A 22,498-nucleotide genomic window follows, 5' to 3' on the forward strand; every position below is an offset into this window, starting at 1 on the left:
AAATTACCCTAGGAGGCACTTTATGCAGCCTTCGTTAATCTAGCTCCTTGAAAGTCATCTTTAGCTCTATTATACGGCGCAAGCTTTTAGAAGGAACATGAGTTCGGCCAATACCCAGCCAGTGCTACTGCGCTGTTGCCAAACTAACTGCTAGCGCAAGGGAAGGACAGAAAATTGAAAATTCGCATATGTGTCCATTGTTTTTGATAATGCATGCACGGTATATATGAGTACAGTGAAATAATATAGTGAATATTTTTACACAGGATTATAATATCATATCACTGTAGCATATACGAAAAACCCATACCTGAAAGAAGCTTGAAGGTATTTATTTAGTCATCACCGCTCTCGTCGTCTTCCTCGGTCTCCGCATGGACGTCCGCAGGATTTTTTCCAGGGAGGGGCAAGGAAGGTGTTTTTTTCCAGAGGGGGGCAAACAAGGCACATTTTCTTCCATAATAGTGTTGTTCCCTCAAAAACATTGCTTAAATTTGAATATCATATTCATGCAATAATTAACACATATTATTGTGGCTGTAATAAAATTATATGTGAAAAATATATAATTTTTGGTTGACTTACATTGCGACCCCCCCCCCCTCCCGGACGCCCATGGGTCTCCGTGTCACTGAATTCACTCATTTCCGAATCACTCTCCTGGAGGTTAATGATTAGATTTTGCACACTTGGTGCCTGTACTACTGGTGCTAAGTTTTGAGAGTGACATTATTTAAAATAAAAAGAACACGGAACACACACTATCGCACGAAAGGGCTGTATTTAATCTTTTCACAAACTGTTCTTTGTGGTGCACGAGTGAACGATAAGCGAATAATTTTACACCAGACTTGCTACGAAAACGCTGAACTCAAACTGACCCAGGCTTTCAATGTTCGAGAACGCCCAGAACAATGAAGGGTCATTGTTTATATCGAGACGAATTCTAGACACAACAACTCAGCTGCGTCAACACGGTGGCAACAAAAAAAAAAAACAGGCTGCAGGAAATGAAAGATGATGTGTCCCTTGTTTCTTCAAGGAACGATAACTCCGGCTGTAGGCGACAGAAATTCATGGGACTTGGACAGTCAGGTTCAAAATGTCTTTCTCCATCTTATGATGAACCTTAAAGTGGTGAGTTTTATGAAAACTTCTTGCGCGCAAGAAAAATACAGAACACCGCTTTTAACTTCTGCGCCGCAGTCTCCTAACTGTACAACGTTGCACTCCGGCCATTGGCTGATCGCCACGCACACCCTCGGCATGTCCCCGCCCGATATCGCTTCTAAAAGCGTGCGTCGTATAATGTTGAAATGTAGCTCTTTTATGCACATCAGGTTTGGAAACACTGCCAGGATGGCCGTATGAGACAAGGAGAAATGCATTAGGTTTATGGGACCATTATTTTATTCCTTCTCTCGGGAATATCAAATATCCAATGACGTAGGAAAGTACATGGACGGAAAAAGGACAAGTTGAACTATGTCATAGTAGAAGGAAAAGTCAAAACTCCCACTTGATTAGCCGGAAGTTGAAGTTGATTTCCCATAAGGAATACATGGGATTCTGTAAATACTTATTAATCATGTGTTTCAAACATCATGTCTAGCTTACTATACAACGCACGCTTTTAGAGGCGATATCGGGCGGGACCACACAGAGGGTGTGCGTGGCAATCAGCCAATGGCAGGAGTGCAACGTTGTACAGTTAGGAGACTGCGGCGCGGAAGATAAAAGCCATGTTCTGTATTTTTGTTGCTCGCAAGAAGTTTTCATAAAACTTGCCACTTTAAGGTTCATCATAAGATGGGGAAAGACATTTTGAACCTGACTGTCCAAGTCCCATGAATTTCCGTCACCTACAGCCGGAGTTATCATTCCTTGAAGAAACAAGGGAAACAACACCTTTCATTTCCTTCAGCCTGTTCTTTTTTCGTTGCCACCGTGTTGGCGCAGCTGAGTTGTTGTGTCTATGGAAAACTGTGGGTGTTAAATTTGCCTTGATATAAACAATGACCCTTCATTGTTCCGGGCATTCTCGAACATTGAAAGTCTGTGTCAGTTTGAGTTCAGAGTTCACTCCTGCGCCACAAAGAACAGTTTGTGAAAAGATTAAATACAACCCTTCAGCGAGAGTGTGTTTTCAGTGTTCTCTTTTTATTTTAAATAATGTCACTCTCAAAACCTAGCACCAGTAGTACAGGCACCAAGGGTGCAAAATCTAATCATTAACCTCCAGGAGAGTGACTCTGAAATGAGTGAAATCAGTGACAGGGAGACCGAGAAAGATGATGAGAGCGATGATGAATAAATACCTTCAAGCTTCTTTCAGGTATGGGTTTCTCGTATATGCTACAGTGATATGATATTATCATCCTGTGTAGAAATATTCACTATATTATTTCACTGTACTCATATATGATGTGCATGCATTATCAAAATAATGGACACATCGCGAATTTTCTGTCTTTCCCTTGCGCTAGCAGTTAGTTTGGCAACAGCGCAGTAGCACTGGCTGGGTATTGGCCGAACTCATGTTCCTTCTAAAAGCATGCGCCGTATAATCAACTTGAAAGAGAGTTTCCACTTGCAACATGGAGAGAAATTCATACTCTCTCGCATACTAAACCTTTTTTTTAAAAAGCAGTGCCCAATCTGATGATATTGAAATAAATGTACAACTAGTTCGTAATTGTCCCTCCTCGCCTTAACGTAATTTGAAGTTTTTTGAATTGTGCAGAGTGAAACTTAGGCTTGTGAAAAACAACCTTACAAGTGCAAATGCTTACTCAGAAAAAAAAAAAAAAAAAAAACATGTAATTTTCACCAGCGGTACTGGTATTTGAAAGTATCAGTTGGACTTTTTTTTAGTTTTTAAAATGCCATGCAATACTGTGAAGTCTAAATATCCTGGAAATTAGGCAAAATGATTATTTTGCCACCAGTGTTGTGTGGAAAATGGACCGGAATTAAATGACAGTTCAATATTTTGACTATCATGTAAATTTATGATATTTTGAAACAAAACTAAAATATAAACATGATATAGTTCCAATGGAGTACTTGTATAATGCAATTTACAAATTTTGAATTCAACAGAATGGCTCACCTTTCTTTTTCTCTGCTTCAGCCAGCTGCTTTTGAGTCCACTCACTGAACGATGGAATGTCCTCTGCAGAAGCACCACTATCTTCTGGAGAAACAAAATCTTCGGAAGAATCTTGCACTGAAGATGCACTCGCATTTTCCACTGCAGAATCCTTGACGTGATCATCTATCTCCAATTTCTGAACAACTGAGATTCCTTCCTTATGCTCATGGCTGGTTGCATTCTCTACTAGGTTTTCCATAAAGGCATCAACCTTTTCTGTTTCGAGAATCTTGGGCTCTGCCCTAACCACGTAATGTTCTTCCGAGACATTTGTGTGTTCTGCATTCACTTGCGTCAAATCCACAACTTCTTTGCCCGATTCAACACTTTTAGAAACTTCCTCACTATCTGTCCTCAATTCAGTTACACTCTGCTGTTGCTCACGCAAGTCCTTGTCTACCATCTCTTTTGTCAACGTCCGATCTGTTGGCACAAAAGATGTGCCAACTGAAGAAGTTGATGACTTAGTTAAATTGCTCGAGGTTTCGATATCAGATGAAATGGTCTTCTCTGCTGACAATGTGGACATGACTGCATTGCCAGTTTCTGTCAACCTGGAAGAGAAAAATCTTGATTAAAACATTTAACAAGGTGCCTTGAAAATTTACTGCTAAATGCAAGTCCTCAGCTTACCAAAGGAAGAACAACCTACTATTTTTTAAGTTTATGAAATTATCAGATTTGGAGATAATTGTCTACATCCTGTGTTCTTTTAAGGAATGGTGCTAAATAGGCCCCTGATTATTGACGTCTTTATTTCAATCCATTATCATCATATTGTGCAATAAGGACAAAATGAAAATGGTGATTGACAATTCACCTACTGTTTCTTTTGTCGTTGGATGTACAATCAGTGCAAAAAATAGAATTCTTTCTTTCTCTAGTTACTGGTTCCACTAGGATATGCATGTGTATTTGGAATCCAGAACTATTTTCTTGGCTTAGCACCAATTCAAATTAAGACATTTACTCCCTGGGAGAAGCATGGCAAAACATGTGTGTATTCAAGTGTAAAATAAATTAAATTTAATGTATGAAAAAGTTGACTTAATGTTAATGAACTGAACACTTCAAGTTTTTTAATTGGGGGAGATTCAAATGCCTCATTTTGTGTGGCCATTTTGAAATACTTTAAACATTTGGCTCCGAGAAAGCTGTAGTTAATTCAAATAAAACATTTCACTCGTTTTCTCAATCTGCCACACCATCGCTTATCAGGTGTCTAGGCACAAGCACCAAATGCATGTGTTAATTTTAGAAATTCCAAGTTATGATCGACAGTCATATGTTGTCTATAATACTCAATGCATTGTTTAAATTCACAAAAGCAGACAAAAAATGAGATTGAGCTTAAACCTCTTTTTTCGATAAGTGATATGTGAGGTGTGGTTTTGCAAACTAAACCTGAATGAACTGAAATATAGAAAAATATTTAGTAATCAAGAAAGATAATGTATTAATTTGTTGAAATTGACTGTTTCACATAACATTCCTGAAAAAAATTAAGTAGATTAGAACAACATAACTAATATATACAAACAATCTTTTAACATTAAAAACTAAGATAAAACTATTAAAATCCAAAGTTCTGAGGGATGTACAGCAATATTAAAACTAGCGAATGAAAACCTTACCTATCACAGAATCTGGGAAAGCACCACATCCAGGAGACCACAACCAAGTACACAACCACCATTTGGAGCACTCTGTAAGAGACTCTGCGACCCAAGTACTGCACCTTCTCCCCGTCCGAAGGAAGGCGGGGTGGGCTCAGCTTGTTGAGGCTGCACACAGGCGCCTGCATGGTTGCTGCAGTTGCTCGGCCTACCTGCTGGCAAGCAGGCCTGAGGCAACTACAGCACTTGTCCTTTGGAGCCGTGGTTTTAGGTCTCTCCTCCTGGAGATAAAATTCGACATCCAACCGCACCAATCATGATCAACTCTGAAATCCAATAACAGGTTCAAAATAAGGGGCCGGGATCACTTAAAATTCAGTTTTATTTCTTCATAAATTCGCCACTTTCAGAAACAAGTGGCTTGAAAACATTAGGTACTGCATTAAATAAAGAACAGGTTACAACAATATTCAAGTACATTTATGCAGATACTAAATCTGAATTGGACCAAGAACTGAAACTTGATTTCAAGGTGCTGTTGAGGGCCAAACTACTAATCGGGACTGGACGTACAACGTGAATTGGGATCAGAACCACTGTGGAGCTTATGAAGTGACCTGGTTATTTTTAGCACATGTGCACACACCTTAACAGAGTTGTTAAGTCAATACTTAGCTGTCAAAGGAGAGCTAACATTTAGGAAACTTCCTTTTCAAACAATTTTTTCTAGTTAATTACTTAGAATTGGATGTTTTATGGGGTTTTAACAAATCTGACGAGAACAAAACTCAAATTTCAAGATCTTGTTTCAATGGAATGATCCACTAAGACTAATTTAGTTATAAAGACATCCAAAAGGGTTCTAGGTTTGTAATTTTAAACATAACCATAGAGTTTTATCACACACGCAACCAGGCCCGTACCCAGGAGGGGAAAAGTTGGGCCATGCCCCCTCCCCTCGAACTTTGAAATATTTAAATGTGAACCAATAAAGAGCTACGGAAATAATATCTACGATTTTTCAAATTTCAATATTATCCTTGCATAAATGAATGACTTTGTTGAGCAGAGAGACAGGTTCCAGAAGTCTTCAGTCTGCAATATTGGGTAGTTTTAATTTTTGATGAAAGGCTACCCGACGTCCGATTTACCGATATAGTCGCTTGGGTCAGTGCATTCCTTTTAATCAGTGTCCCGACTTTTTACAAATTGCAGTCGTGATGGGAAAGCGTCTCCCTTTTTTTGTTAACTCACATTTAGACATGTTCTTTATTATAATGATAACTGCTAATAGGCATAATTTATAAATATATTATTTTAAACATAGAATTATCATGACTATTGAATGGTGCTGGTATAATAAAATTAATGGACATTTAAAAAAAAATGTTAATTTGCGGAACACAGAACTATTCGAATACTTCTGAAAATTAAATGTAAACAATAAGCACCAAGCTGTACGCCGTGCGAGACATTTGTCTGCAAGCAGTCGCGGCGATTGGGGGGGGGGGGGTGATGTGTGCACTAGTTGCCTCCTGTCAGAGGAAACAACATTGCATCATTATTTACCAACAGGAATTAAAAGCACGTAATGTTACAAAATTATGCAATCACAGGGAATTTAACACACTCTGACGTCCAAGTAACCACAATCTGCGCAGGTTGCATAATTCTTCAAGAAGAAAAAGGTCGCCACAACGAACAAGCTGAAGAAAGCAGAACAGGAAAACTGCCGCCACGGCGACGTATCCCACGATAGCAAAAGGTTCACGGCAATGTATTTCCAGATAAGGAAGCAGAAATGGGTACGAAACATCAACAAGTCTCATAGAATGGCCTGTCTGCCATATATTCAGACACTACGTTCAATAGAGTGCATCTCTCGTCTCCATGCTCATTTTGTCGATAGTGGAGATCGGATCTACGGTGGGCCTTTCAAGTACTGTTGATTCAGTGTGTTAACTTGCGCGCCCCTCGGAATTCGAGACGTTAAAATAAGGAGGGAGAAAAATAATCAAGATTGTACACTGATGGCGATTTATAACTCCATTGCTTCACCCCCTCCCCCGATAAAAGAAATGGAAACAGATCTGAAAAAGGAGGGAGCCAGTGCCCTTCCCTTCATGTACCCTCAACTTCTCTAGATCATTCTCAGCCTATGAAAAAACAGTTTCTAAATAGGTTTTTCTTACTCGCAGAGAATCGGACTACATTAAATAACACGTTTATCCGAATTTGCCGGAACAGCTCCGAATAAATCCGGAAGATATTGTATTAATCACACGTACTGTACACTCCTGTTCAGATAAAGTGTCACATTAATAATTTGTTCAACCTTATAAAGCGTGCCACTTTATGTGAACAGGAGTGAACACTAAAAAAAGTTAGCGAAAACGACAAACAAAAAATGTTAACAGAATTACAGTTTACGTGAAGTCCCTTGTGGTCGGTATTAATTATAGTGACTGAAAACTAGTGCATTAACGCATTTCTGTATCAATATCATATTCCATGTAGTAAGGCATTATTTCTACATCTTGGTTAAAATTCAGGAACTATGAGTTGTTAAGCCCGCTTTATGTACAAACAGGATAATCGGAACTGGACACGCAGTTTATAGTGAGATCCGAACCAGTGTGTGCCTCCACCGGATACAGAACTCGGGACGTTATCATAGTTCAGGAACTATAAACTACGAATTTTTATACGTACACCTGAAATATTAATTTTCTTTCCGTAATGAAACTATATTAATTGAAGTTGGACGTTCACCCTCTACGTTATTGAATTGCGCGAAACAGAAATTGCATATGAATGCTAACTACAAAACTTGGGGTATTCCTATTACAAACATTCACAATGTTTTCTGCCATACGTGCCAGACAGGAAACTGAGTGTGATTCATCCAAATTCAAACAAGATGTTCCGCAGCTGAACAACGCGGACAAACAAACCTAACATTTTCCAATATGAGGTCGGTGGCCATCTGATTCCACAACCGCTACGTAAAAATAGAACCACGTGTTTTTACGAGTCCCCCCAACCCCTGGCACAAACGCAACAGACCATGCGAATTCTTGATAGGCGCTCTGCAGTCCCGAAGGCGAACTAATCACGCCATGCAGTGGCGTATGCAGAATGCAATGTACGGGCTATTCGCGATTAAAATTATCCGATATGCCATCTGGTGAGATTTTTCGGAACTACTCTATGTAGGATAATTAGTTGTTTAAAGCATGGGACATGTCCGAAAGAGTAGCCTCTACTGTTCATTTTTTTTTTTTTTTTTTTTTTTGCTCTAAATAGTTTTGTGGGTTAGGGCAAGTGAAAAGTTTGCATGTGTTTCCACCCCGTGGAATCAACAAAAAGATATTTGTAAATTAATCAGGGAAAAGAGAATCGATTGACCGAAGATTGGCATGGGGGATAACATTGACATGCGACAAGGAAATTACGAAGAATGCAGGAGTCTGTTCACTTTATTTTCCGAAAGATGATTCTAATACCATGAAAGTAAAGTTTTAAAATGTTCTTTATGACTAAAACTTTTTTTTCTCGAAAACAATCTATTATGTATGAAATTTTGAACAGGTGCAAGTCGATTAAGTGCGAAGATGAAAATAGTTTGAGAATTTATTAATGTCTGTAGTCATCAAGATAAGCAGAAAAAGAAAATCGACATGTTAATGATGATGTTTCATTCAATAAGTCATTTTTCAGTGAAGACAAATTGTGAATTCTATTATTATACTGTGTTACTAAACCAGCCTGCCTCTTTGGGGGAAGAACTGCAACGATATGTTTACAGTTTTCTCCTGACCACGCTTTGCAAATACAGGTAAATTGCTTTATTTTAAAACATTTCCGAGAGCCCCAGTTACAACCTGAGATGCAGATGAAACAACACTGCTTTGAAGAACCAATGCGTATACATTAGTTTAGTCTGAGTTTTCCGTATTATTTTTGCCTATCATAATTAAATGTGTTGTTCTCAGCACAGCTTCACCTTCGTTAAAGTTCCTGGAATTCACATCGCATTCGCATAATTTAAACGTTTCTTCCGTACCAGCCACGACAACACGCTGCTCTTTCGTACTACTACTGAATGTAAACAATAATTTATCCTACATAGAGCGGCCATATTGGAAGCGACACTAGCGCTCAGGTGGTAATTTTAATCGCGAATAGTGAACGTTCTCATTTTAAATAAATGCGGAAAAGCGATGGACACTGGGTTAACGATGACAAAGGATCTTGTGGGGCTAGGCATTTCGATAGTTTAGCAGACGATTGAGTGCCTAAAACTACAACATACAGCCAGTGACCACAGGACACCCCTCCCGCCCAAAATTATGACAAAACTTGGTTATCGCCCAAAATTATATGACAAAACTTGGTTATGTATGACAAGAGTCGTGGCAAAGGAGGCGCCGAACGAGTTAAAATATGTTAAAGGTTGGAAAAGAGTCAACGCCGCAGTGCACCGTGAAAGGATTGCCGCCTTATTACATTAACCAACAGATATTATATATATATATATATATATATATATATATATATATAAATCCTGCTTCCTTTGATGCAAGTCGCATCAAGTTTATACTTATTAAAAAGTTACTGTATTCCAGGGTCGCCGTTAGGAAACACGAAGCTAGTGTATTTCAAAACTGAAAATATACCGTAGAAAACTTCCATACAAATATACATACACATAGGACGGGGTCTTGTTGTCCGTGTAGACATACCAACGGAAACAACTTTTTCTTGGGAACTTTTTTGATAGTTAAGACACTGTTTCGGCGCTACGAGCCCTCTAAAACAAAGAATTTTTTTGTTTGTATGTAGCCATTCGCTATTGTCACGGGCATTTATTTTTCTGTTACGGAAACTGGATCATGCTTACCGAGGCGCGACCAGGAGGCCAAAAGTCCAGAGATTAAACCTCTCTCTAAATCCATGCCTTTCTGAACGGTGTTGACGAGTAATACATTTTCGGCAGTATCTATCTGGATTCTTAAAAATTCACTCCCACCGCCATTTAACCTTTTAGAATACGTTCCCCAGAATTTATATCGGAAGCGTTAGGTTCTCTGCGGTGTGGAAACTACAAAGAAATACGTGTCCATTCCTACTGGGCAATTCATAAGGAAAGTAACACAAGGCACACGCTTGGTCTCTAAATACAAAAAAGCACACTGCTGTAAGGTGTGTTTGTAATAGTTTGCTGTATCTGCAATAATTAAGTGTATTTTTAAAAATGTGACTTTATTTATGAATTACCCTGTATTTTACGTCGCATTTCTACCCCTTGGATGATTATATAAATGGACTCGCTCAATGCTCTTAATGCCTTTGAAAATATCGGAGTGTATTATTGCATGAAGGAAAACTAGTAAGCATGTTCGCTTAATGATACATCCATGCCTTACCCAGAGTTTAACGTAGGACCTCTGGGTTCGTAGAGAACCTCTGACCTCTACGCCACGCAGATAGGCGTTTAGATGAAATGATATGAAACTTACACCCCTCACATTCGATATGAAATTGTAAATACGTCACTGCTCTCATGCTCTATAGACTTTTTTCTTTCAAATAGGGAACCTATCATGGTTGACCTATGATACTATAATCCTAGTATGTCCCGCAGTATTTACGACCTTTGTGTAGGGACCACACGGCCTTTCACAGCAGTAAACTGTTTAATGGGGAACACAAAACCAGCCGAATTGTTGGCGTTTCCTGTTGAATCAGACGGTGGCAGAGGGGGAGGACATAGGGGAGATGTTATCTTCAGGACGTCGCAGCTGCAGCGATGCACCAAAGAGGAAGCTAACGACTGCAGCATCACGCTTCCTAAGAGATAAAAGTTGAATCTGGAATACACTGAAAGAAACTTACGACACAAGAGTTAAAAGGTTGGATCAGCCAACACTGTAAATTAGCAACCAATCATCTGTCATACGTTCTGCGTGGAATACAGCCCTCCCTGAGAGTCGGAATCGCATCGGTTGTCGAACGCTTCGAGTGCTGGACTCGATCCCGCCACCCAGAAGTTCAGGGTTTCGATTCCTAGCGTGGGCAAATTTCATCAAATCATTCATCTCCGTCGTCACGATTAGCCTAAAGTGACGAAAGGTTTGTCAGTTTAAGTCTACTTTATGCTGAGACAGCCTAATCGGGACAATCTACAGCTGTAAGTGGAATTCGAACCTCTGTGCAATGTGCCTCCACCGGGGATCGACTATAGCACCCCTTGATTAAAAGTGGCAGCGTTACCAATATTCCAACTTTGAAACTAATAAGACATTTGTTTTCATTTTGTATAATATGTATGTAAATACTGGCTCAATTTCTGAGAAGGTGTTCTTGTTATTCCTAAACAAATGTGAACACTTGCTCACCACTGAAGGAGTAGGTTCTCCTTATTCATACAAAAAATGGAGAATGTGCTCCAGAAACGAAAATGAGCAAATGTTTTCTGCAACGACATTTTGAAGAACCAACAAAGGTTAACTGTTTAAATATATATATTGGTGTTTTGTCGATTTGAGTGTTTCTTGTCTTTAGTTCAGGTGTAGTTGTAGCAAATTTTCACTAGGAAGTTTCAAAACTAGCTGCTTCCTTAAATTGGCCGGAATAATAGATCTCTACTATATCTAAGGAACTTCAACCGCTAGACGTCAAACAAACACGAATCGATGCAAAAAAAGATAATACGTCTCACTACGTTTCAGCATATAGCAATTACAAACTAGATTGATCTAATTAGGTTCTCTTTCGTTGCTTCTCTGCCACTTTTGGCTAATCGCGACGAGGATGATGAGCGATAAGAAACTGATGAAGGGAAACTCAAAGAACACACATGCCGGGATTAGAGCCAGTGACCCCTGGCGTTGTAACTCGCTGTGATAATCACCCCGCCACAGAAGAGATTGATTGCAATTTTACTTCAGTTTGACCCAGCTGGCGTTAATGCAGCTGCAACTGCAACCTTTTCGCTTCCTTTGATTTACCACATCGTGAGCAGAGTACCGCTTCCCTGCGTCGCCCGGTGAACAGTTCCTACGGTGACAATAACAGGAACTTTACGCCCCGCACGCTTCTATCTGCTGATCCGTACAGCTTTCAACATAGTCACGGGTTGCTATACGAAGAAACGAGTTCCTGATATGCTTCTCTTTCACCACTTTCTCCTGGCTATGCCTCGACTTCAACATTACATTAACTTTGGTGAAGCGTTAAAAAAATGGGGCAGGAAATCACAAAATAGCGAAAATGAAACTAGCACCAATAAGAAATTTCCGAAACCCGCTAATTTACCAGTATGATAAGCCCAGAAACGTTTTCCGGTAGCCCACAGACCTTACAGTCAAGGGGCTCTGAGATGTGATGCTCGGTCAAGTTAAGTGTTTCAGGAACACAACTGATAAAACCATACCATTACAAGTTAATTCGGCACGTGGACACTTAGAAACGAACCACAGCAAGTGATTTATCCACCATTCTCCAAAATTTTACATGAAAAAAAGCATAATCTCAAATAATCTTATCCCCCCCCCCCCCCAAACACACGTTAAATTTCCGAAGGAAAAAAACACCACTATGCTTGATATTTCAATGTACGGACGAATTGTGTAATGTGAGGTGCATATCTAAGAATTGCGGCTAAATCAGTCCATGGGAAAGGGACTGATTTACCCTAATCATCAAAATAGGGAACTTGACAGGCCATTATAAGCTTCCATATGCACTGACTTTAGGGAGGACACGGCACTCTTTACTCTGTCAAACTACAATTCCTCACGAGGAGTACATATTTAGATATATAAAATGCTGTTTGTCAATCTTGTGCCCCCTCCAAAATATATTTCATGTCCGCGCAGAGAAAGTAGTAAATGGGGTGCTCATGCAACAGACGGACAACTAACTATATGTAGATTCATTGATTGGTTTTAATTTACCTCCCTTTTCTACAACTTAAGCTAATCGCGAAGATGAGGATGATTGGCGATATGATGAAAATGACGAAATGACACACACACACAGAGAGAGAGAGAGAGAGAGAGAGAGAGAGAGAGAGAGAGAGAGAGAGAGAGAGAGAGAGGAGAGAGAGAGAGAGCGCGACAGGACAACACAAGTCCCACAGATAATTATAGTGGCTGCAGATTCAGGTGCAAGAATATAGTCCAGGGTGTACTATAGGTAGGTGTTGACATTTCTGCGCCTTCCGAAAAGTTCACACCTTACACTCAAGAGTGTATGTAGAGTATTCTAGGAAAACAATGTTGGGGCAAGAAACATGAAACCACCGCCACCAGTATCTCGAGATGTGTTACTTGTCAACCAAAAACGAGGTGAACCTACCCACGAATTCCTCCATCAAGGGTACGGTGGCCAAAGATCCTCCGATGGAGACGAGGCGAAGTGCAGCAACTTTACACGTATCCTGCGGAAGGGGTTTGGAGGAGAGATCATCAGAACATAACTGCTCATCCTACAACGTCTCTAGCGTTACCTCTTTTGATAATGAAGAGATGACATGCGAGGAAGCAAAGAAAGCAGTGGAGCATGCGCCGTGACGAGCCCGCGCTCCGTAATGACGTAACATTACGTGGAGCTACGACCAGCAACCACGTAAGTCGAACGTCACGTGGTAACAAGCTCACTTTCCGTAGTTTCGTGGAACCTTGAACAATTTTGCGCAAGTGTTGCAAACCACGATTTCATAACGCTATGTTTAGGGTGGATGTTTCAAGAAGACATAAAGATAAATATTTTTTGAAATGTTTAAAAAAAAACAGTGAGCTGAATATTTTTCTGACAAAATTGTAGTTTATTTTCAAACTCACTCTGCGTATTCGAATAGTTTTCTTTTGTAGAAAATCTGAACAGATTCAGGGATAAGAAGGGTGGTCTCCAAATAATTTCATTTTTTTTATTTTGCATGGCCTTTATACACCTCTAGATTAATCGCCACGATAAGGATGAATGGTGAATTTATGAAAGAATAACAACGAAACTTTCTGCGTAGGATTGGAACCTAGTATCCCTGGGTTCGGAATGTAAAAAAGCTTGGAAAGACTGATAGGTTAATAGGGACTAGGCCTACAGTTTCAAGTATAAACAAAACAACTGTGCAATGTGCCTCCACCAGGAATCGAACACGGGACACCTCCTGCAATACAAGTCGACGGCGTTAGTAGCGAAGAATGTGGAGGAGACGCAGAAGATACCATCTAATAGGAATGCTTAATATTATACAATAGCAGAATACAAATACAATACACCAATGTTTACCACTGCGCGAATTAAGCTTTTTGCTTTGGGGGGATGCCCACTCAGTGGAGTATTTATGATTTCATTTCGGGAGGTAGCTTTTTGGGAGGAGGTATGCAAATTTGTGTATGTTACTAGTCAATCATTGCCTGGCGGTTCTAAGTACCTTAGAGCACTGTTTCTAACCTAGGGCATTAAATTTTATGATAACATTTAAACGTAATATAAAAACACTGCAAATATATTGCAGTCGAGGAAAACCAACACACACACACATAAACGGCTATCGAACTAGTAACACCGAAAACACGACCAAATATCTATTTCCAATCTACCTACAAGTTTCTTGTGAACTCTTAATACATGTAAAATATCAGAACTGTGCTATGAAAACTTTAGTGGAAAACAGGCTGCTGTTGGATCTGAGTTGTTCAGTTGCAAAATGGTGTAATTTTTTAATAGTCCAGGGGCAAATGTCAATATTTCTATAGTCCGTGGGTTTCTGAATGAAGGGAATATATGACTACTGGTAATATGTTGCTAGTGTGGTACACAATAACGTACTACCAGGTGTGTTGCCCGCAATTGTGGCAGAAGGCCTGTGTGACGTCATAAATCCAAGATGGCTGCCGCTTCATCCACTAACTTAGAAAATCCATCATTACTCCTTTAATAGCGGTTTTGGAAAACATTTTATACATACATGTTTTGTTCAGAATTGAACAAGGAACAACATTTATTCTTAGTTTCTTTTCATATCTCGCACTGTTATGGAGATATATCTAGTGAAAATATTTCGTGCCCTTTTCTGCAACGATTCCATGCATATTGTACACTTTACTTAACATTCTGGCATATAAATGGGGAAAATTACTGTCTGTGATACTTCGTTGATGCCTACTATTGTGGCGTATTGCCTGTGTGACATCATACATCCAAGATGGCTGCCTCTGCAGACATTAACAAACAAAAACGACCATATCTCCTTAACTCCTTTAGGAGTAATTTTGACCATTTGTAAGTTTGTTGGATTTTTACAAGAAGGGAGACATGTGTATGGAGGATGCTTTCATTTGGAGGCATGCAATCATGTATTACAGTGTGTCAGAAACCATACATGACGTCCGAAATCCAAGATGGCCGCCTTGGAGGTTCTGCACTGATATATTGTCCATATCCTGATTTAGAGTTCGATTATCTGATTTTTGCAGAGGCATTTTCTGTTTATAATTAAAAAGTGAAAAATATTATTATATTTTTTATAACTACGGTGATGTCCAAAAGTTAAGCATAACTAAGAACTAAGATATGAGAAATGTTTTATTAATAAAGTGACAGAACTGCATAAAACAGTGAAAATTAATCAAAACGTTATTTGGTATACAATAGAGTAGAATGCATGAAATTAACTATTGTTTTTTATTGCCAAGACACACACGCAAAAAAAGAAAATAGAAGATACTTCCTTGGCGAAAAAAAGGCCCTTGCAACGACGTAGCACGCTATTTACAAGATGGTTCAAAAGTTCTACAGGCAGCTGGTTCCATTTCCCATGAAGAGGAGTGCGGAGCTCTGGAAATGTCTTTGGTGGAGGATCGCCAGATAATAGTTTCCTTGAGACACTACAGGATTTACGTCTGGGGACCTTGGTGTCCAGTTCATGCGGTGGATTTATTCACCTTTAAGTAAGCCATCCACCAATTAGGTTCGATGCGCAGTATTATCATATTTTTATCCTTGAAGTTTAATTCTGAGTCGACTGTGCCTCTGAACAGTCGCACATGATGTTGGAGTACCTCGTTTCTGTGCCTCTGGGCAGTAAGAGTACCTCCAGCAGAGACGTGCAGTTCTGTACGTCCATTGAGCATGATGTCTTCCCATACCAGTGTTCCATCTCGACCAAACTGATCCCTTTCCACGATATTCCTTGGATTAATCGTGATCGAGGTTCTCTCCAAATGAATGTGCAACGGGAATCATTTTGCAAACTGAATCTGAACTGATCTGTGAAAGAGCACGTTCCTCCGTTCGTTCAGGGTCCAATTTCGATGAGGCTGACTCCACTCTAAGCGGACTCTTCTGTGCACTGGAACAAGCGGAACACACACACATACACACAGTCTTGGAACCATCGCCAAAGCCTGGATATGACTGTGGCACAGTCAACGCTGCCGTCACTTCAGTCTAGGTTTGACCTGCTTCCAGACGTCCGATGATTCTTCGTTCACGTCTCTTTGTGCCATGTTCTTACTGTACATTGAACACCTTAAAAAGAGATTGTCCTCCAATCACAATGAGCGTTCGATACAGAATGAGGCCCTCTTGTACTGATATGTTGCATTTTGTTTACCTTTCAATCACGGGCCTATTTGACACTCACTAGCAGTACTGTTGCCTATGCACGTAAGGTGAGTTACACTCCTTGATTATTTATGGTGATCGTGCAGGTCTCCCCCTTCCATGTTTCTGCTTTTTGGACTAACCGTATTATGGTAGAGGAGTAATGAGTGTGCATAAAGTGGACTTAAATAATAATAATAAAAACTCAATCAATGTTTTGGCCTCTGGATCCATGGGACTCGAGTTGTGTGCCGCCCATGTGTGTTTGTGATTGTCCTTTCATCTATTTTATCTTATAATTCATTTTTATCTTTGAAATTAGCCAAAAGTAGCAGAAACGAAAAATAAAATAAATCAATTCATTCTTTCATCTTGTTAATCGAATCCAGGAGAATTAAGATTTGCAAGAGATTCAAGCACATCACCTTCTGCGTCATCAAACGCGTTCAACAACCACTTTTTTGCCTTCTTTGCAAGTACACACACAAACTGGGATACCATTAATAGATAGTGTGAACGCTGCCGCCAAAGTGACCCTCACACCTTTCACCAGGAGGAGTTACTTCCAAGTATTGGAGTGAAATAAAAGCAGAAAAGAAATATCTAAATCTACCCAGCCCAATAGGCTGTTGAATGGAGAAAGAAGAAAATGAGGATGACAAAAGTATCATTATTGTCATATTCACACTACTTAGAACTTCAGAGAAGATTATAGTTGACATGTGGTTGAGGAAAGAGGAAATGTTCATGCATATGCCGGGATCAGTTCCTGCGACATACTGAACTGTGTCTTTGTAGTGCAGATGAAGAAAAGTGTGAAAACAATGACTTGCAGGACAGACACTCAGATCAGAGTGACGAGAAATTTGAATAAAGTGACTGTATTGATGGCATGATATTTCCCAAATGATTACAACCACTCTCAATCTTGATGACAGGTGAACTGCTTAAATTTCAAACGACAATGCGGAATTCACAGGCAACGTTATTACCCCTTTACTGTAATATTTATAATAATAGTAATGATAATTAATATTTTTCACTTATTTATTAACAGAAAATGTCTCTGGAAAACTCGGATAAACGAACTCTAAATCAGGTTATGGACAGTATTTCATGTGCAGAACCTCCGAGGCGGCCATTTTGGATTTGGGAAGTCATGTATGGTCTCGCACATTTTCCAGCAAACCACCTGTAGAAATACATGATTGCATGCTTCCAAATGAAAGCATTCTCCATACACAAGTCTTCCCTTCGTGTAAAAACTCAACAAACTTACAAATGGTCAAAATTACTCCTAAAGGAGTTAAGGAGATATGGTCGTTTTTGTTTGTTAATGTCTGCAGAGGCAGCCATCTTGGATGTATGATGTCACACAGGCAATACGCCACAATAGTAGGCATCAACGAAGTATCACAGACAGTAATTTTCCCCATTTATATGCCAGAATGTTAAGTAAAGTGTACAATATGCATGGAATCCTTGCAGAAAAGGGCACGAAATATTTTCACTAGATATATCTCCATAACAGTGCGAGATATGAAAAGAAACTAAGAATAAATGTTGTTCCCTGTTCAATTCTGAACAAAACATGTATGTATAAAATGTTTTCCAAAACCACTATTAAAGGAGTTATGATAGTTAAAGGAGTTCTAAGTTAGTGCATGAAGCGGCAGCGATCTTGGATTTATGACGTCACACAGGCCTTCTGCCACAATTGCAGGCAAAACACCTGGTAGTACGTCATTGTGTACCACACTAGCAACGTATTACCAGTACTCATATATTCCCTTCATTCAAAACCCCACGGTATTACAAATGCCCCTGGACTATAATTCACAAGGCTATTTACTCTTTAACAAGGAAATCGGCTTGTTCACAACTGGAACAATTAATGGATACCGATGATGTTTCAATTGTGTTTATTGCATATTTCAAAAATGGTATACTATATGCTTTGAATTCGATTTTCTGTGAGGGGGATAAACATCCCTAGCAGGGAGAAAAATAGTTATATTTTGCCAGGGATATTTTTGTGTGGGGGGGGGGGGGGCAAATCCCCGGCATCTCCCTGTTAATTCGCACACTGATGTTTACGAATATCGGGACCTTCACAAGTGTCCGTTAAGATATTGAGAGAATTGTAGTTGGCAACACAAACAAGTGGAAGGCGGAGTTGGAACAAGTCGCATTTCACGGAGCATGGCAAGAAACAGAAGACGCAAGCTAAGATTTTTCAGAGCGTAACAACACACCGGCTAGAGAACAATCCGCCATCTCACGTGAATATTCTCGCAAAGCTCCCCCCTCCCTTCTTTCTTTATTCAAGCGACAGGACACGGCTACTTAATGAAATTCGTCAAGCTATTGTTCCCAGAACAAGGCAGATTTCAATGTGTCTACACTTTCCAGATACGAGGTTTCTTTTTCCATCGAGGTTTCCTCGATTCATAGGTAAAATCTACATCTATTCGACAGCAGCATTCCTGTCACATCTATCCAAGATTGCCAAAGATGTCCAGAGAATAAGGAGTTGGTTCGCAGTACGGGAGGTTCCCAAATGCTATTATCATTACAAGCCTGGGTGGACATTTCATCATATTTATCCATGCAGTTCACAACACGATTTAAAAAAAAAATAGCGAAAAGGGACTAAAATACAAGTACTGAATAAGACTTCTCAATTCTGCTTACAGTGAAACCGAAATTATTATTTACATACCGAAAAATGTACACCGTGTTCCTGCCTCCATTAAGTTTGCTACATTAATCTAAAATAACGGAAAACACGAGAAAAATATAAATGTCCCTAACATAAGTTACAACTTAATCCTCTGCAAATATGGTGTAGAAAGAAAGTTACACTATTTTACACTTGGTTGTACGGTCGACGGCAAAGATTATAATGGACAAATTGCCTACCATGTTCATTCATTTGTTTTCCCAGAATGAGAGGTTCGAGAATTGGAACAAAGTTACAGTATCAGCGAAATTTTATTTTTATTTTTTGACAACTTGCCTACAATTATTATTCTATTTGGCAATTTTGGGTGTTGCAACTAGTTCCATGTGGAACAGATTACATGACCCGCTCACAGTAAAGAAAACGTTCAAATATTAGAGTGAACCGTTTACTAGTAGATACCAGTTTCTAAAATGGATGCAGCAATGAGAGTCCAAAATTTTATCAGAAGCTAAGACTTGACGGGACAGTAATTCGATTACAAAGCGATACCTTACTCGACTTTTTAGGAGTACTTTATAAAAGACTGCGACCGCTAGTATTGCAAGAAATCAAAACTTCCCACCCTTCACATACAGTAGATTCAAGTTAAATGCATCGATATTCTTCCTCTTGAGGTTAGTAGCGACGACGAGGAAGAATGATTACATGAAAGTGACAAAAAGACACTGGTAAAGGCGAACTAATGCCCAGGCCAGGACTGGAGCTAAAACCTTCGGGAGAGCTCGTTAGGCGCTCCATGGCAACTAGTTATTCCCGCCAATCAACGTTCCCCGATCATGCATGCACCTGGCATAAGAATCGCTCGTGTCTACTTTCGCCGGCGATACGTAAGAGTAAATGACTTTCCAGCAAGCCGGTTTAGGTAAAAATACACTTGCCGACCTTGAACCACTTTTGTTAAGACAATGCCGAAAGACCTCCCCTCCCTGATGATGTGGTGAAAATCAAAGACGAAAAGTAAAATTCCTGTTTCTAATTCAATGTACTCAGTTTAAATAGTAGTCTGTCCAGAAATTTCGGACAGCAAATTACTTTTATCGCCCTGGACTCAATGCTATAGTCCTACATTTTCTTTGGAAAGTTGAGTGGAGATATTTAGTTTCCGCCAACCCTCTTACAGGGAAGGAACCTACTCCAATGTTTCTGACCAAGAAGAAGTTTTTTGCCATTACGTTTCGCATAATCTTCAAGCGTCCCTACTCTGAAGAACACCGAGAAAATCTTTAGTTTTCTGCCATGTGGATTTAATGTCTGTCAAAAATAGTATTTTATGAATTCATAACCACAATTGATATACTGCAAGTTGATATTTTAGTACTCTTTTCCTCTAATGAATTTCCCAGAGTAGTTGTGTCCCTGTGGAAGGCTCCCAATCTAGCTTCAACATCTGTAACAATATAATGGAAAGGACCGTGGTTACAGCTCTCAAGCGGAAACCAGCTGGTTTTGAATTGCAGCTAACGGAAACAGTAGTCACGCGACGAGTTAACTTCAGTGTAAATACGTACATCTATACTTACGCCGAATTTTTCTCTGCTTAAGTTAATCGCGACGGTAACGATAAATAACAGGAGCACCATACCAAGATATTTGTTAAATATAACGTTTGCATATACACCCCTCAAATGAACAGGGATTACCTATACCCAACGTCTATGACCAACTAGTAGTCACTCGAAAGTTCTCAAGGCATGGCCAAGGATATATACAATATAAAATGTTTAAGATAAAGTTCCTAATAAATTTTATGCCAGAAATTGATTTAACGTAAAAATTCAAACAAAGGATGTCAACTGATGTAACTTGGGTGTTGAGATGTACTGAAATTTGATCTATGCAGCCAACAAGTCTACGGGAAAAGGTTTTCAGAAGAAAGTACTTTTAAAGATATTTACAAGTGGCATCTGTTTTTTTTCCCCCAAGGAGGGCAAGCAGGAATTTTCCTAAAAATTGGAATATTCTGTTCTTCCTACTACTATTACTTGCAACTGCTCGTCCTTTTTAAAATTAAATTCTATTACGTAACACCCTTCCCCCTGGCGGGCACCCACCATTAGGGAACAGCATGTTATTGCGAAATCTGATGAAAGGCCATGAGTGCTATTCAATAATTTGTCGTTCCTGTACTACAGTGAAATCGTAAGGGAATGGCAACTTTCGTACACTTTCGTTTTGCAACAAAGTTCAGGAATGTAATCAAGTGTTTGTCTACACTGGTCGAAGCTAAGAAAGTCTAAGAAAATTCACTTGCAAACCAATAAATTATACCATAACCCACTTTTACTTACAAAAGAAGTGACTAATGGTACGAAGCCACCGGTTTTTGCGAGTAAAACCTTACCTTTAATGTGTAAGCAGTAAATAAAAAAAAATATTTCGGTTAAGGTGTGTATATTCTAACAAAGAAGTTTTCAAGTTCTGACGAAACAAGTGGGATCACTCAATACTGAATAGATTTTTGAGTACGGCCAATTCGTAGACAGTATTTATGATGGAGGTAGATAAAACAAGACACCCTTCACTACTACCTTCCTGTTATTTTGCGTCGCCTTTCTACCTCTTGGCTTCATTACAACGATAAAGATTAAATGAACTAATGAAATGGATCATGGGACAAGCAATATGTCCAGGCTTTGAACCTGGGACCTCTGGTAGCCCGTCACGACAGCCAGGAATACAGAGAATGAAGTGGCAAATTCTTCAGATACCTAACAAAGCCACCAGAGAAATCGTGCAATTACGTCAAACGAATTGTGTCGCCAACGAAATATTCTGGACGTGCGGGTTTAAATATTCACGTTAGCTTCCGCTAACAGCTTGCATAGAACGACAGCGGATGAATAGGCGATCGTAACTTCTGCGGAACAGGTAGTTACGATTTCCGTCAATGAACACAATGGGCAGGTGTCAAGGCTCAAGGGCAGAGTTCATGTGTTGGAGCCGAGTATATCGATTGAGAACTTGCACGGATGGATGGGTCAAGGTAATTCGTGTCCAAATTAGGTCAAGTAGCTTCGGTGCCTACCTTTAGGACCCGCTCTGCGAAGGAATAGCAGTCCGCAGAGCCGGAGCATTTTCGCCATCACCTTGCCATGACGTTGGTGGTTTGCTCTCGGGACAGAGTTTTGTATCGAGATATCTCCAGCACATTACGCAGTCGGTTCCTCCAGTTCCGATTTAAAGGACGCCCGTCGGGGGAAAGTCTCGTTACGCAGAAACGGCCTGGTTATGAACCACCGGCAAGTGCATTAACGACCTTCGGAATAAGAACGTGGCTTGAGATCAGACGCGAGCCGCCGAACATCAAAAATGGCAATTGGTCATGACCTGTTTTCTCGGTTACCGTATCAGGCAAAGGTCTTGCAG

General features: G+C 39.8%; 1 protein-coding gene across 5 annotated transcripts in view; it reads right to left on the reverse strand.

Annotated features, from left to right (window-relative positions):
- Positions 1-22,498, reverse strand: part of LOC146001950 (SUN domain-containing ossification factor) — a 168,033-nt gene that overhangs the window by 24,941 nt on the left and 120,594 nt on the right. For 3 of the 5 annotated variants that reach the window (XM_083139688.1, XM_083139694.1, XM_083139693.1), the window contains exons 2-3: positions 4,789-5,096; positions 3,113-3,708 (exon numbers count right to left, since the gene is read on the reverse strand). In XM_083139688.1, coding sequence (XP_082995814.1) covers positions 3,113-3,708; positions 4,789-4,958 — 766 coding nt within the window. In that variant the 5' untranslated portion in view covers positions 4,959-5,096. The remainder of the gene's footprint in view (positions 1-3,112; positions 3,709-4,788; positions 5,097-22,498) is intronic. The other 2 variants (XM_083139681.1, XM_083139671.1) reach the window with 1 other exon arrangement.

The sequence above is a fragment of the Lepisma saccharinum genome, chromosome 1 (genome assembly GCF_977018435.1).
Source record: "Lepisma saccharinum chromosome 1, izLepSacc3.1, whole genome shotgun sequence".
Classification (NCBI taxonomy): domain Eukaryota; kingdom Metazoa; phylum Arthropoda; class Insecta; order Zygentoma; family Lepismatidae; genus Lepisma; species Lepisma saccharinum.